Source organism: Cebus imitator, unplaced genomic scaffold (assembly GCF_001604975.1).
Source record: "Cebus imitator isolate Cc_AM_T3 unplaced genomic scaffold, Cebus_imitator-1.0 Scaffold194, whole genome shotgun sequence".
Classification (NCBI taxonomy): Eukaryota; Metazoa; Chordata; class Mammalia; order Primates; family Cebidae; genus Cebus; species Cebus imitator.
The window spans coordinates 1678022-1695127 of record NW_016107509.1 but is presented as its reverse complement, the minus strand read 5'-3'; the positions used below and the strand labels follow the sequence as shown (position 1 = coordinate 1695127).

Here is a 17106-nt window from a genome sequence, read left to right as displayed (position 1 = left end):
TGTTCACTCAAGTAAATATAATTGTCTAATTAGCACAATGTAAAATGTGCTAATTATCATTTCATAAACTCACATAAAAATCACAATAATTTTCAAATGGTCCATATCTCCTATGTTAGTAGACACACTTAAGTCAACCACTTATTAGCTCTGTGGCATAAGGAAGTTACTTTACCGCACTAAGTCACAGTTTCATTTATAAATTGAAGGAATTAATAGAATCTAAGTGATAGAAGTGTAAGAATTATGAAAAAACATAAATGCCAGGCACATCATATATACTCAATAAGTGCTAGTTATTTTTAATATTGCAACTGTGAGCTGTTACTGTGCTAGACACTCTACTGCTGTCTGCAGCATTCCAAATACTTCACGAATACTTGACCTATTACCTATTGATTGACTGGGCAGCCAACATGCGAACTTGGTGATGATTATCAGCAAGAAATTGTGTAAATACTTCATTTACAGGAAAGTCTTCTCCCATTACATGAAGAATAGCCCACTTTGAATAAGGATCAGCCTATGGGAAAAGAAATGAGGTTGAATATGAAATAGAGAAAATTCACTCATTAATAAACAAAAACTGCTTTAAAATTTTCAGTGGAGATCTTACTAATAAAATGCAAAAAACTCACCTCAAGCAAACATTTAAGGCATTCTACTAGGGCCATTCTTACAGAGAATGTACATTTCTTCTCCTTTGTTAGATGCCTGAAATCAAGTAAGTTTTTTGAAGTCAAATAATCATTCCAGTAAAAGCACTCAGAAAACTCACTGAATATCAAGGTTATTATAAGTTGCTTCCAACATGTCTTTCTGTGCTAAACTTATTTGTCATGATATGGAATATGCCAACATACTCACCTTCCCAAAAATTCAAGCTAAAAGAAACAGTTTGAAAGAATTCATTTTAGTGCAAATGATTTGTTTTATACCATCATGTCTCTTTTTTGGGGGGCTACCATAGAATGCCTACCACATTACAGTAAATTTACTTTAGAAATAAATTTCTTTGTTAAAGTTTTGTTTGGTATATCGAAGATTTCAACACCACATTCTGGCCGGGTGCACTGGCCCAGGCCTGTAATCCCAATACTTTGGGAGGCTGAGGTGGACAGATCACTTGAGGTCAGGAGTTTGAGACCAGCTGGCCAACATGGTGAAACCCCATCTCTACTAAAAATGCAAAAAAATTAGCCAGGCGTGGTGGCAGGCACCTGTAATCATAGCAACTCAAGAGGCTCAGGTAGGAGAATTGCTTGAACCCGGTAGGCGGAGGTTGCAGTGAGCCCATATCGCACCACTGCACTCCAGCCTGGGTGATGGAGTGAGACTCCATCCCAAAAAAAACAAAAAAACCTTCTATTGATTTAGAATTACTCATCAATCAAATAGTACAAGGGTTCTAGATTATATATATATGTGTTCCTCTGTAAGTATCATGGTGTTATCTTGGAATGTGACAATATAGATAAAATAACAGGTAGTGACAAAGCCAATTTGTTCACTTTGGGAACATGAACAATTCAACTGATTTTGGCTTGTTATCCCTCCTTTATTCACTATCTATGTCAAACTATTAAATGACTCAAAATTTGCAGGGAAATGAGTTAAACAGTTTAGAAAGCCAAGCCTTAAAAAAAAGCAGTGTAGTTCTTCAAGCAACTGAGGGAAACACAAATTACATTCTGCTGTTCTTAAAACATATATTAGCTACGTAGGAAGATCAGAAGAAATCACTGATGTAGATACAAAATTTACATTTATATCCACAGATAGCAAAAGAAAAATAAGACCACAAAATAAGCTGTACCTACCAAAATGCTCCAATTACTGTAAGAAACTGTCCTTGAGCATCCCTTGTGTTCTCAGAGTCCATATTGCTTTGCCCTAGGTTTCTCACTATATGAAGGACATGGTTTAAAATAGTTTTACAAACATCTTGGTCACGACGATACAAAGAACACACATTGCTGTGATGAAAAAAGTTTAACTTTATAAGCTTAACAGAACACATCAGTAATTTTATAAATTTAAAGTGAACATAAGGTTTTAATTTCTTACGATAGTGGTTTCAGAAGTTCAATAACATCTTCCATTGGCAAGGGATACTCTTCTCCAGGAAGCTCCTTTAAAAGTATTAGATACTAAGATGGTAGGAGGGAAAAAAGTCAGATTTATTCACAAATCATTTACGTTAAAAAGTACATAAATATAGGCTGGCTCATGCCTGTAATCCCAGCATGTTTGGAGGCTGAGGAGGGCGGATCACAAGGTCAGGCGTTTGAGACCAGCCTGGCCAATATGGTCAAACCCCATCTCTACTAAAAATACAAAAATTAGCCAGGCATGGTAGCGGGGGTCTGTAGTCCCAGCTACTCAGGATGCTGAGGCAGGAGAAACATTTCAACCCAGGAGGTAGAGGTTGCAGTGAGCCAAGATCGCACCACTGCATTCCAGCCTGGGCAACAGAGCAAAACTCCATCTCAAAAAAAAAAAAAAAAAATAAAAACAAAAAAAAAAAAAAAAAACAAAAAAAAAAAAAAAAAATAATAAAAAAATAAAACAAAAAAAAAAAAAAAAAAAAAGTATATAAACATAAATTCATACATGCACATACATACAGCTATAAATTTTTAAGAGGGGTATAGTAAAAACAAAAGGCTTTGAAGTCAAACAGCAAAATTCAAGTCCCAGTACCAAAGCCTTAACTTTTCTGGTTAAAAAACTTGCCTCACGTCATCTAGGGCCTTTGTATCCTCATCTGTAAAATGGGGATATATCACTCATCTGGCCAGATAACTGTGAGGATTAGAGAAGGTAAATGTAAAAGTCTAGCTTCTATTGTGTGTTGCAGTTAAGAGCTTGAGCAAGATTCTGAAACTGTAAGTATCCATTCTCCCAAAATAATGCTTGGGGAGAATAGTCCAGTGGTTGAAAACTATTCTATTAATGAATTTTAGAAAGCAGAGATAATCATAGGCAAAGAAGAAGTCAAACACCCTGATCTATCTTCCCATAAGGCAACATTGTAAGGCTCTTTATGGTACTATGGACAGAAAGGGCTGTTGCAACTACCAGTTATAATGGTAGTTATTATGTAGGCAGCCAGTTTCTGAGAGCTACCAAATACTTTTCTAGCTATACTGAAATCATAAGGGATTTTTTTTTCCTATTTACATGTAGAATATTTCCTATTCCTTTTCAGATATTAACAAAGAAAATTAAATGCTCCTTTTCATTATTTGACATGAAAGTCATGTACATCAGGTTACTGAATGTTTTGAAGTGACTTGAAACATCAATACTTGAAGAAAAGCATGTAACTCTTCTTCTTGGTCGGGATAGAGACTTAACTAGAGTATCTGCCAGGACCTAAACCAGGGGCCCAAACAGGGCACAACCAAACTTGTTTTCTCACTGTAAAGGATTGACGTGCACGCCCGCCAAGGGTGGGACACATGATCAGGGATTCCACCAATGCCTCAGCCTGCAATTTACTTTGATCAGAGGTTCTAATTAGGGACTTATCAGGCATGTCTGCCAATTAGCTGGAACTGAGGACATGACCTAGGACCCATCTTGCTACTCACTAGGCCAGAGCTCCGCCTCCACCTACGCCTGGGCTAAGGCTAAGAAAATGGCCCACATCATCGGGAGATTAGTTATACATAAGGTTGTTGGGCAAATAAGTAAATGTATTCAGGTCGAGGGGACAGCCAGTTTTGGGGTGTTTTTTAACTGCAAGTAAAGAAATTTATAAATTTAGGCCGAATTCGGTGGCTCACACCTATAATCCCAGCACTTTGGGAGGCCGAGGCGGGCAAATCACCTGAGGTCGGGAGGTCAATACCAGCCTGACCAATATGGTGAAATCTCGTCTCTACTAAAAAATACAAAATTAGCTGGGCATGGTGGCGCATGCCTGTAATCCCAGCTACTTGGGAGGCTGAGGCAGGAGGAGCACTTGAACCCAGAAGGTGGAGGTTGCTGTGAGCTGAGATCACGCCGCTGTACTCCAGCCTGGGCAACAAGGGTGAAACTCCATCTCAAAGAAAAAAAGAAATTTATAAATTTGGACAGTAAAAAAGATAAACTGTGTGATACTGGATTGAATTTGAAGATATCAACATGCAGATAAATGGACAGGGTAAAGGCAAAAGAGGAATTACTTTTGTAACATTCTCATCAAAGTATAAATCTAATCATGAGGAAATAGACAAACTCAGAGCAGTGGACCTGTACTATTCAAATACATGAAGGTCATATTAAGTAAGAAAAGAACTGTTCCAGATTGAAGGAGACTAAACAGACTACGCACCTAAATGCAATGACAAAATGTTAACTTCCTGATTTTGAGGATTATACTGTGGCTAAAAAGAAGTGTACCCTTGTTTTTAGGAAATGTACCCTGAAGTACAAGGAGCATCATGTGTGCAAGTTCATCTCAAAATGGTTCAGAGAAAATAATGTGAGTATCTGTGTGTGAGTATATGTGGAGAGAGGGAATATTAGGCAAGAGTGTTAACATGTTAACTGTAAAAGCTTATCAAGAGTATATGGAAGTATTCTGTAGTATTCTTGTATCATTTTGAAATCAAATCCAAAAAACTGAAAATATATAAACTAAGGTAAAAACAATATTCCAGCTTCAAACACAATGCTACGTATTGTTTACATTCGGGGTCTATGTTTCTTAGCCTAATTAAAATAATATATAATAATTAATTAAACCTAAAGAGAATAAATCTATCCAATACCCATCTAAGTTTTAACATTTCAGCATCTTCTTAAATTTGTTCACAGCACATTAAAAGAAAAAATGTTATTTTCTAACTAGTCTCAGGTTCATTTCTCAAGAGAGCAATTTCAATTCTTCAAAGACAGCATGTGATTCTTACTTGTAACTCTTTACATTTAGTCAGCAACATCAGATAAAATCCAACAGCTTGTTCATTTAATGTAACTCACCATATGCAAGTGGAGAGATTTTGTAGGGTCTAGTGTGCTAGAATCAATTAACATTAACAATTTCCTCCGAATATCAGCTGCCCTAAAGGACACAGTGTTGGTCTGAACAGTAGTTACACATAAACACAAGAACTTGAGCATGTCTAAGAAGAGTAGATCTTGCTTTGACAGATATTCTTCAGCTAAAGGATTAATGGCACCTAAAAATAAAAAGCACTCATTAAGAGAGGGGCACAAAAGCCATATATATTAATATTAACTCAAATGTCCTCCTCTTTACAAAAAAAAGTATATGAAAAACAGAATTATAGTAAAATTAATTATATACTAAAAGCTTTAAAAGTCTTTTTAAAAAATTATCCAGGATTCTGTTGTCAAGAAATAATTTAAAATATGGGGGGAAAAACCCTTTAGACAAACGATCACTGCAATAATGTTTATTATAGGAAAATACATTATAATCTAAATTTCTGACAATAAAAAATGTCAAGTAAATTACGGTTTTTTGTGATTGAAAAATGGTGAAGCCATTAAAAAGTATGACTATCAAGACAAGCAACTACGTGGAAAAAATACTTATAATTAATATTAAACAGACATTAATAACGTATGTGAATGTTGAAGTTGATTACAATTTTGAAAGGCTCTGTAAAGAAATAACAGAGAAAGGTTAAAAGCAAAGGTATGATGGGTGAGTTTTCATTTCCTGCTTTCTATTGTCCAAACAACCTGTCATATGGTTTTATTCCTTTAATAGTTATCTTAAGTTCCTCCTATGAAGAATAAAATAGGAAACTAATAAATTTGAGTAAAAATCAGAAAAATTTGAAGTATATAGGAATAATCCTAAAAGGCTAGACTAAGGGAAAATGAAATAAGCATAACATTGATATCAATGAGGACTCTTATACTGCCAAATTAATATAAAGAGGTAAAAGAAATCCCAAGCAGTAAATATGTATTTACCTATGGTACTTTGGCTCTCTCCAGGTTCGTTTGCATCACTAACACTACTATCAGGGTAATCATTAAATAGATTCAAGGATGACTGATCCTCCACCTCCATTAGATTTCCATTAGCATCATCTTCCATTGATTCTATATCTCCATGGTCAAATGGCTTTTTGATTATGAATGCCTTCAAGGAAGAGAAACAAAGATGTTCAAGATAGCTTCTTGCAGGACCATAGGCACAGTGGCTCACACCTGTAATCCCAGTAATTTGGGGGGCCTAGGCGGATCACTTGAGGTCAAGAGTTCGAGACCAGCCTGGCCAACATGGTAAAACCCTGTCTCTATTAAAAACACAAAAATTAGCCAGGCGTGGTGGCACACATCCATAATCTCAGCTTCTCAGGAGGCTGAGGCAGGAGAATCTCTTTTTTTTTTTTTTTCTTGAGACGGAGTTTCACTCATGTTACCCAGGCTGGAGTGCAATGGCGCGATCTCGGCTCACCGCAACTTCCGCCTCCTGGGTTCAGGCAATTCTCCTGCCTCAGCCTCCTGAGTAGCTGGGATTACAGGCACGCACCACCATGCCCAGCTAATTTTTTGTATTTTTAGTAGAGATGGTGTTTCACCATGTTGACCAGGATGGTCTCGATCTCTTGACCTCGTGATCCACCCGCCTCAGCCTCCCAAAGTGCTGGGATTACAGGCTTGAGCCACCGCGCCTGGCCAGGAGAATCTCTTGAAACTGGGAGGCAGAGGCTGTAGTGAGCTGAGATTGTGCCACTGAACTCCAGCCTAGGCAACACAGTGAGACTCCATCTCAAAAATAAATAAATAAATAAATAAAAGGAGCAGATGGGCTTTTATATACATACATACTATTCACTATTACCACACAATCGAATACCATGCACTGCTAATTAAAGTATAACGGCAGACAGCTTATAAAATAAGTACAGTGACATGGAAAATGATTAAGATGTGTCATAAAATGGAAATAAGCAAGTTATAGAATATGTTTTCACTCGGGATATTTCAATATCTACTTTGTATGGCCAGCAATGGTTCAGACAAAAAAATGTATGTGGCATAAGCCCATTTGTATAGAAGAAAAATAAATACTACAATAAGAATATGTTGCTTGTCTGGCAAGATTTTTGGTCACTTTTAAAGAACAAGTAATTATTTTGAATTTTGGTACAGTGTTGCATAGCAATAGGTATAAGCTTGGATGATTAGTTCCCAATCATTCAGTATATTATTTATTGAGAAACTGAAGGCAGGCACTCACTATGGTAGGTATTGATATTAAGAAGCAATCAGGTATATTTCCCTACAAGACAAACAACTATTTAATTTCCACATTTATAAAAATGTAAGATGTTATATGTTTTCAGATGCATCCCTATTTACAAAGATATTTCAACCAAAAAATTAAGCATATTAGAATGGAAATATGATAGCAAAATAGGAAGCATACTTACTAAAGTTTTACAAATATCTGCAATGTCATTCATTAGTTTTGATGTTAACAATCGCAGGAAAAAGCCAGATGCAATCTTACTTGGACTCTTCTTTAATTAAGACAAAGAACCAAGCAACAAAGAAATAAAAACAGTTATTCTTGGCAGACAATGTTTTCTCTATCTTGAATGAAATGTAGATAAATGGTTTACTATTAGGACCACGATATACGCAGCTTCCAAAACACATCTTTCCTTAGCGTAATCGTTACTATACTGTACATCTTTCATTATGCTTTAACGGCATTAAAGTAACAGCTATTGACTCTAAACATAATTAGGCTGTAATTATAGGTTAGAATTTATTCTTCTGCTTTTCTCCTTTCCCACTTACACCAAAAGGGAGGAAAAACACGTTACAAAACAAAAAGTATGTTGATAATATTGATATACAGCCATGTACGTAATATTAGGTTTCATATATATTTCCAATTATTATCAATACTCTGGGGACTGGCTTGGCTACCTCACGGGCCTGCTGCAGATAAAAACAAAGATTACACACAGTAGCACTCTTTCTATCAAATGTTATGTAAGATAATCTGAGCAAAAAAAGTAAAGTATGTGCTAGAGTTATCGTTGTGCTGCTCCCTAGCCCTGCTATGCATACCACAAAGTTTGAGTCAACAGATTTTTATTAAATGAATGAAATGTGCTGGGAATAAAAGAATCATCTACATGGTTGTATACAGAAGTGGTAAGACAATCTCAGAAGACTTTCTGAAATTATAAAATTAGTTTCATGAGAAACTCAAATTCCTATTGCTTATTCATCTGGATATTACCTTTATATACCATTCAATTTAATTTTAAATCAGTTTGTAAACTTATGAATGTGGTCAAATATGGTAGCTCACACCTGTAATCACAGCACTTTGAGATGCTGCAGTGGAAGGATCACTTGAGCCCAGGGTTTGAGACTAGCGTGGACAATGTGTAAAACCCCGTCAATACAAACAATACAAAAATCAGCCAGGCATGATAGTATACACCTGTAGTCCCAGCTACTAGGGAGACTGACGTGGGAGGATCACTTGAGCCCAGGAGGTCGTAGCTGCTGTGAGCTGTGATCACATCACTGCAATCTAGCCCTGGTGAAAGAGCAAGGGACTGTCTTTAAAAAAAAAAAGAATAAAAATAAAGTAAAAAACAAACTTATGAGTGGACACCAAAACAGTAACACCAACCAGTAATCAATCCCCTGCATAAACTATACTACCAAGTAAAAAGAGAATTTTAGCTAGATGGTACCTAACTGTAGTCCCAATTACTCAAGACCTTGAGGCAGGAGAATTGCTTGAAACCAGGAGGTCAAGCTACTTTGAGTTGTGACAATGCCACTGCACTCCAGCCTGGGTGACAGAGAAAGATCCTATCTCAAAAAACAAAACAAGAAAATCATCTTACCTTGGTACAGTTGCTCAAGGAACGTGTACATAGATACATCATATTTCTCAAGGAACCAATTCTGAATTCTTCATTTGTCTTATTTTTAAACAGAGTGATACTTTCTCCTGCACATTGCATTAGAGACTATTACAAATAGAAGGAAAAATGCAAATTCCAGTTAAAATTACAGTTTAGTATTGCTTTTAAAAGTACACTTTGATCTTGGACATACCCTATAAAATAAAAAATAAAGTGAACAGAAAAAATGAAATGTTTTTGGAAGTTCCATGTAGTCATCTAGTATAAGTAAAAATCATTAACAATTAGTACTACCAAGAGATCAGAGTTTCATGCTTACAGCCTACTTGATTAATACCCTTAATCGAAGATTCTTCAATATAACTGATCACAGGGAAAACTTTAAAAAGGACAGACAGGCCGGGCGCGGTGGCTCATGCCTGTAATCCCAGCACTTTGGGAGGCCAAGGCAGGTGGATCACGAGGTCAGGAGTTCACAACCAGACTGGCCAACATGGTGAAACTCCATCTCTACTAAAAAATACAAAAATTAGCTGGGCATGGTGGCTCGTGCCTGCAATCCCAGATAGTTGGGAGGCTGAGGTAGGAGAATTGCTTGAACCGGCAACCAGGAGGCAGAGGCTGCAGTGAGCCAAGATCACACCACTGCACTTCAGCCTGGGCTACAGAGAGCGAGACTATCTCTTAAAAAAATAAAAATAAAAAAAAGTAGGCAAAATCAATATTTTAATGAGATTAGATTTTAATGTGATATTTTTTCATTTACTATTATTTATAGTTGGCTTATAGTAATTTCAAGTTTTAAAAATACACAGTATAATTTCTTCTCATATTACATAATTTAAAGAGAAAGGGTTAACCTACATAAAATTTAATGTCTTCCAAACAAATGTAATAATTTTCTCAGGAATACATTTCATTCAAATTTATCAGAAACTTTATTAGCATAAATTCTCCTACCTTGGCTTTCTGGAATAATTCTGACTTATATGCTTCCTCTTCAGTTATTACACCCATATAGCAGTAGCAGCCAAGGACACCCACCAAAAGACTTGAACACCGGACAAGCACTTCTGAATTTGTAATCTTAAAGCAAACCACAAATAAAATATATGTATTTCATAAATAATTCTATATATTCTATAATTATCTTTTATAAGAGCAAATTCTACATATTAAAAAACAAAAGTTCAGTTAACTGAGTTAAAGGTGGCATATTCTGAATATCTCCAAAAAACAACTAGGAGATCACTGTAGAATTATAACTAGGATTCTCAAGAAAAAACAGCCTAAATATCTCCTAATGGCCATACAGAATATATCATCTTAGGGTGTAAAGTGTACTGTACACATAGGCTGTTAAATATTTGAGGTAGGGATGAAAGAAAAGAAAAAAAGTTGATAGGCAAATAAATGACTATAAGTCCTAGAACATGAGTAAAAATTAGTCATATAAAGAAACATTAAAATGATATTTTAAGCTTCTGAGGAAAAGGAACCTTGACTTACTCAGCTTTTTGACCCCACAGACTAGCATAAAACATTTTTTCTAGTAGATAAAGTTTAGACAGCTGGCTGGGCACAGTAGCTCATGCCTGTAATCCCAACATTTTGGGAGGCCGAGGCAGGAGGATCACCTGAGGTTAGGAGTTCAAAACCAACCTGGCCAACGTGGTGAAACAGTGTCTCTACTAAAAACGCAAGAAATTAACCAGGAGTGACGGCAGGTGCCTATAATACCAGCTACTCAGGATGCTGAGGCAGAAAAATTGCTTGAACCCAGGAGGCAGAGGTTGCAGTGAGCTGAGATCGTACCACTGCACTCCAGCCTGGGCAACAGTGAGACTCCATCCCAAAAAACAGTTTAGACAATTTTAGAGAATTACATAAGAATCTGCTAAGTTACACACAAGATGTTCTGATTTTTTGTTCCCACAGGGTAAGAAATGGCATTCTAGGAGAAAATACACAAAACTAAATTACTTGAAAGTGGTTACAATTGTGGTGCAGAAGAATGTCAGCAAAAGATCAGAAAGAGGCACACTGTCCCTTCCCAGGTCCTCAGGTCATTTTCCCTGGCTACTGAATTCACTCCTTTGAAGAGATTGCAGGCTTTATTTCACTTAATCATTTACCATGTAACAAGGCACTGTGGAGGATACAAAGATTAATAAAAATATGTATGCCCTTTTCAGAGCTTATATGGGCTGGGCGCCGTGGCTCATGCCTGTAATCCCAGCACTCTGGGAGGCCAAGGCGGGCGGATCACAAGGTCAGGAGTTTGAGATCAGCCTGGCCAACATGGTAAAACCCTGACTCTACTAAAAATATAAAAATTAGTCAGGCATGGTGATGGACGCCTGTAGTCCCAGCTACTTGGGAGACTGAAGCAGGAGAATCGCTTGAACCCGGGAGGAGAAGGTTGCAATGAGCCAGGATCGCGCCATTGCACTCCAGCCTGGGTGAGTGAGCGAGACTCCATCTCAAAACAAAACAAAACAAAACAAAACAAAACAAAAGAGTGTATGTGATAGTTCAAGAGATATTTGTATACAAACCATATGTAAATATCCATGGTATAAAGAAAATGCTAACTGCCATTAAAAATGTGAAATATTAAGTACTATAAAATTAAAAGATGAAAAATTATTAGGCCAGGCACAGTGGCTCACACCTATAATCCTAGCACTTTGGGATGCCAAGGCAGACCAGTCACCTGAGGTCAGGAGTTTAAGACCAGCCTGGCCAACATGGCAAAACCCCGTCTCTACTAAAAATACAAAAATTAGCTGGGCATGGCAGCACATGCCTGTAGTACCAGCTATTCAGAAACCTGAAGCAGGAGAACTGCTTGAGCCAGAGGGCGGAGGCTGCAGTGAGCCAAGGTGACACCACTGCACTCCAGCCTGGGCAACGGAGCGAGACTTCGTCTCAAAAAGAAAAATTCTTAGAATCTCACTTTCTGAGATTCTAAGAAAGGTATTAGGAAGGATTTTCACATGTGGATGATCTGAATACACAGAAATAGGTAGACATTTCACATTTTTAAAAATGGGAGTTTTGGCAAGAAAACAGCATACGTGAAGAGAATTTGTGATTTTATGAGGCTAAAGGAAATTCCTAGATGACGTCTAAAATAATCGCTAGCCCATTTATTGTCTTTACTAGTCCCTCGTCCCTCTTCATATACCACCAAAATCTATTAGATTTGTTTAAATTGTGTTCTTTTCTATTACTGTAACATCTCCCTCCTTTGTATTCAGAGGTTTTTTTCATCATATAATCCCTATGCTCAAACTCTTACTATTCCCCACTATCCTACACAAGGAATTTTTTAATGTCTACCATAATTCCCAGCACAAAGGAAGTACTCAAATTATTATTCTTGAGTTTTCCTTTAATTATGCTAAGTTGTCCCAATTTGTAGCCCTTTAGTGCCATTTTGCTTTTAAAACCAAGCCTCCCACCATCCTTGGTGTTTTCCCTGCCCCTATTTCTCCTCCCTAACGGTTTACCAAAGTTGAATATATATAAGCTTAGTTCTTTTTTTTTTTTTTAAATCTCACCTCAGATGAATAATTATTTAGAAGCTGTTCTGATAATCCCAGAAGATAGCGAACCAGTGATTCCTTGAGATTCTGGTGGACAGAAAAGCCAATACTGGATTGGTGCTTTTCTGTAGCACATTCTCTCACAGTGGTTAAAAAGTCCATCTTGTCAAAAGTTGTCTGAAGAAACAGTTCTTCTACTTCTGAAAATGAAGGTTCTTCTTTATCTTTTTGGTGTTGTTCACTTCAAGAAAGTAAGATCTTTATGAACAAACGACCTAATGCTTCGCCTCTATATATTAGCAATATATTACAAAGGAAAACATTAACACAATATCTACATCATTCAAAGACTACTTATACAATTAATAGATTATTCTTTAAACGCTTCTCTTCTTTGGACTTTGAAACCTACTCGTATCAACTTTCATTAGTCAGTAGCAATTTTACTAATAGACAAAAGAAATACAAGTTACATTTTTTTAAAAAAAAAAAAGACAATGGAATTTTATTTTGATGAAAAACTCGAGTTTATAATCATTTAGTAAATGAAGAGCAAACACTTCATTTTCCTATCTCATAACGCTTAAGAAAAAAAGCATCAGTAAATAAATATCTGTGACAGATTAAGGATAAGGCAGACTGGATAATAAGCCACCTCTGACATTCATACTCCCTGCATGTGTCTCACTCCAAAGGGTGAACCGGGACTGGAGATAACTGAACTGATGTGATACGGGCATTAAATCTCATTCTGATCATTTAGATAAGCCCAAGATAAATACTTTCTGCTCATCAAGGGCAGCAAACTATACAAATTTTACTGAAGGATTACTTTGACAGAAGCACTTACTTAAGTTATATTGTGCATCACAACTATAAAATGGCTTGAACATTTCCATTTAACCACCATTTATAGAGTGCAACTATATAATATTCTGCATTTTATCTGGGGTGTGATGATTATCAATCCAAACTGAAAGTATCCCAGCTGCCAATTTCCACCACTTTCGAAAAGAACTAGATGTGTGAAAAAGGACCAACCCTCATACAAAGAAACAATTTCACAAATCTACTGGTAAACAAATACATTTATATAACTGGAACTTCAAGATGACAGAGTTGTATTCATTTAAAAAAAAACCATTCAGCTACCTTTGGTCTTTAAAAAATCCTACACTGCAATATCCTAAACATTGTTATGTGCATCTCACAATGAAGAGTGGCCTTGCAGTGCAGAATGAGGAGAGTACAACGTCACTGTGAAGAGTAGCATGCTATGGTTTCAAGGAACATCAGCATCACAGCATTGGATTCTGTGCATCAGGATCAAGGTCATTGTTGCCAGAAGGGGGATGGATGGGGAGAATGTCCAGCTCATCCACTTGCAGAGTTGGGTGCATCACTACCAGCTAGTCTTGGGGAATGTCTGCCGCAGCTGCTGCAAGGTTGGTGATAGATTTACTCTTTACACACTGAAAGTCTACAAGCCGACTCTTTTCTTCTTCCTTCTCCTGGGACATTCAAATAAAGGGTCTTTGGACATAGTTGTAGATCATTTCTGGGTGGCCTACAGGCCTTTTCTTCATTTTTTCTTTTGTAGGTAGGATAACCTTCTATTCCCAATCTAATCTTCTTAAGACCCCTCTCCTTCAAAACTGACTTGGCCACATCTCTGTTTTCAATGTACTTGAAAAATCTATATAATTTTGTGCTATAAATAATTTGTGAATATTCTTCTCCCATCTGTGGTGGATATTCTTCATCTCAATTAACCACATCATCTGTAAGCACCACTATATGACATTCCTGTTCCCCCCTCAGGGCACCAGCTACCATGAAAGGGAGGATCATTTCCAGATAAAATTCCAATTGTCCTTGAGCACCATCATTTGATAACTCATGCATTAGGGTACTGAGATCTCTACATTTAATAGTACTATATTCAAAACAGACACAAAGATAGGGAATAGATATGCCATCAGGACAACGGAATATTCCTGTTTTATAGTAATCCAGAATAGCTCGAAACACAGTGGAACCAATTCCCTCTGCCACCTGATACTCTCTTTTCTCATTGGGTCATGTAAAGTTATGTTCTCTGCCAGATCCAAACATCCTGCCCAACATTGTATTTGGCTGTGCAGTAAAAATGGATGAGTCTACAACAAATCTAGTGTTATCCACTATTAGTGTCACTCATTCTGACTTTCTTATATTCCGAGCTCCTCCTTTTGCATTTTCATATACAAACACCATCTCCCCAGATGTCTTACAACTACCATCTGAACTTGACCGACTACTGTTTCTGCTGCTGTTCCCAGTACTGCTAATGGAACAATTTGGGGGTGCTCTGAAGATGTGGACTGCTTGGACGAGAGGAACTGTGATCTTTTTCTCGTTCAACGTGGTGCTGTTGTGTAGGAGAAGTCAGATTTCTAATACAAGGAGTGAGCTGAGACTCTGTTTTTCATGGGATGAATCTCGTGATCTGTCACTTGCCCTTCGTCTGTCTCTTGATCTTTCATGTCCCCCACTAGCACCATGTAAACTCATTTTGGTATGGTCAACTCCTCATTTAGCAACACGTGAGGAAATACTTGAATGTTTATAAAGTTTACAAGGTCTGCTATGCAATTTCTGATCCCAATTCTCTGGATCACTGGAGTTACTGTCATAGGGATGAGGCTGTCCTGCCATCCCACTCCAAGCTTCCGCACACTACTGCTCTGAATGCACACATGTAGCACCCATAACTGTCGAACCTGTAGTCCCCCTTCAGTGCCCACAGAGGATTGGGGCAAAGGCCGAGGCCAGTGACACCTCCACTTCCTCCTCAGCCAGATCCCTCCGGAAGTGGCTGTGGAGGCAGCCACTGAGGTGGCTGCGAGTAGCAGAGCTGTCCCGGCCCAGCAGGATGCAGGCCTACTCCTCCACAAGTTACAATTTCAAAGGCAAATTCAGAAAGTGTCTTTTAAAACACCATATATAAATGTTGAGCATAACACTGTCTGAAAACATATCTGTTTTTTCACCAAGCAGAGGGAGTAACAAGCATAAGTTTAAAAACCTTTAACATCTGGTATGGTTAAGCAGTTATGCATCCTTTTGGTTAGCAAAGTAATGATCTTGCAGTGAAACTTTCATTATTGTGGTTAGTGTTTGTTTTTCACCATCAATTTCTCCAAAAAGTAAAAATTTTTTTCATCTTTTGCCCTCTTGAGGGAGATAAGGAATCTTTGTGACAGTGAGTCATTTTCAGTCACAGTAATACAACCTAAGTCTTTTGAGTCAATCAACTAAAATCAGGTTTAGATTAATTTTTTGTTTTCAATTATCATTAGTTTTTAAAGCTAACAGTCAAATCACAGTTGATGTACAGAAATGGGTCGCACCTTTAAGAACTTATTTCAAATAAATTTTATATTCTTAATTTCCCAGTATAACCATTCAATTTTTCCCACTGGCACTTGTCACATACTATACAGCATTAAAAAATAGTAACCTTCGTCTGATGTTATAGAACATAGATTACAATTACTGAATTAAAACAACCTTTTCCCTGGCTAACAGTTGTGATTTTTTGGGACCAATTTAGTTTATAAATTATTAAGATGCAACTACTGCCCAGCTAAAATTATTATCTTTGTAATTAAAGCTATATCTTAAAATGACAAAGAACAATATTAGAAAACATACCATTCTGGCACACTTTGGAAAAAATTCATTGCAGCTTTGCAGTTTTTCATAGTCAGACTCACAAGAATTTTCTCCAGTACAAGATGAGGAAAATTACTATAAAGAAAAAAAAAGCTTCACTTAAAAGACCAAAAGTCATGTAAAGAATACTTTAAACTTTAACATCCATGTTTAGCTATAATTCTTGACTTCTGAAATTTGGATCCTAGATTAAAATTGCTTTCATCTACACTGAATTTCTTAATATCTAAAAGGATAATTTAAGGAGGACAACCATTGTTACTATCATTTCCAATACTATTTAGAAACAAGATCGTGTCTCATGATCATTTCTGAAATAATAAAAGGTTATAAAATTAAAGCAAAAGTAAATGGATCCATTCAGAGGTTTCCTCTCCAATCATTTGGTTCCAGTTACCATCTGTGGAAAGGTTAAGAGGACAAGTGACTCAGTTCCTTTATCCTAGCGCTTACATCCTGTTTTGTCTTCCTTATTTCCTCTCCTCATTAATAAAACGTATTTCACCCAGAAGATACTCCTATGATGAGAAAGGATCCAGGATCTACATGGGTCAGATATATGGACTTACTCATTTAAAAAATCAGAAAGGAACACATAAATGCTCAAAGAATTATATGAACATTCTTCATGCATACCCCCATATTCTATTAAAAAAATCAGAAAGGAGGCCAGGTGCAGTGGCTCACACCTGTAATCCCAGCACTTTGGGAAGCCAAGGTGGGTGGATCATGAGGTCAGGAGTTCAAGACCAGTCTGGCCAAGATGGCGAAACCCCGTCTCCACTAAAAATACAAAAATTAGCCGGGCATGGTGGCAGGTGCCTGTAATCCCAGCCACTCAGGAGGCTGAGGCAGAGAACTGCTTGAACCCAGGAGGTGGAGGTTGCAGTGAGCCAAGATTGTGCCACTGCATTCCAGCCTGGGTGACCTGGGTGACAGAGTGAGACTCCATCTCAAAAAAA

General features: G+C 37.2%; 1 protein-coding gene and 1 pseudogene across 2 annotated transcripts in view; both read right to left on the bottom strand.

The window, feature by feature from the left end:
* ATM (ATM serine/threonine kinase) overlaps nucleotides 1-17106 on the bottom strand; it is a 146054-nt gene that overhangs the window by 92925 nt on the left and 36023 nt on the right. Inside the window, exons 14-24 of the mRNA XM_037745197.1 lie at nucleotides 16124-16219; nucleotides 12443-12668; nucleotides 9837-9962; nucleotides 8856-8981; nucleotides 7410-7499; nucleotides 5941-6112; nucleotides 4975-5174; nucleotides 2068-2150; nucleotides 1821-1976; nucleotides 639-714; nucleotides 393-523 (exon numbers count right to left, since the gene is read on the bottom strand). Coding sequence (XP_037601125.1) covers nucleotides 393-523; nucleotides 639-714; nucleotides 1821-1976; nucleotides 2068-2150; nucleotides 4975-5174; nucleotides 5941-6112; nucleotides 7410-7499; nucleotides 8856-8981; nucleotides 9837-9962; nucleotides 12443-12668; nucleotides 16124-16219 — 1482 coding nt within the window. The remainder of the gene's footprint in view (nucleotides 1-392; nucleotides 524-638; nucleotides 715-1820; nucleotides 1977-2067; nucleotides 2151-4974; nucleotides 5175-5940; nucleotides 6113-7409; nucleotides 7500-8855; nucleotides 8982-9836; nucleotides 9963-12442; nucleotides 12669-16123; nucleotides 16220-17106) is intronic.
* LOC108316916 lies at nucleotides 12716-16100 on the bottom strand (annotated as a pseudogene). The gene has a single exon (XR_001830502.2). The product of XR_001830502.2 is annotated as a BTB/POZ domain-containing protein 10-like (transcript).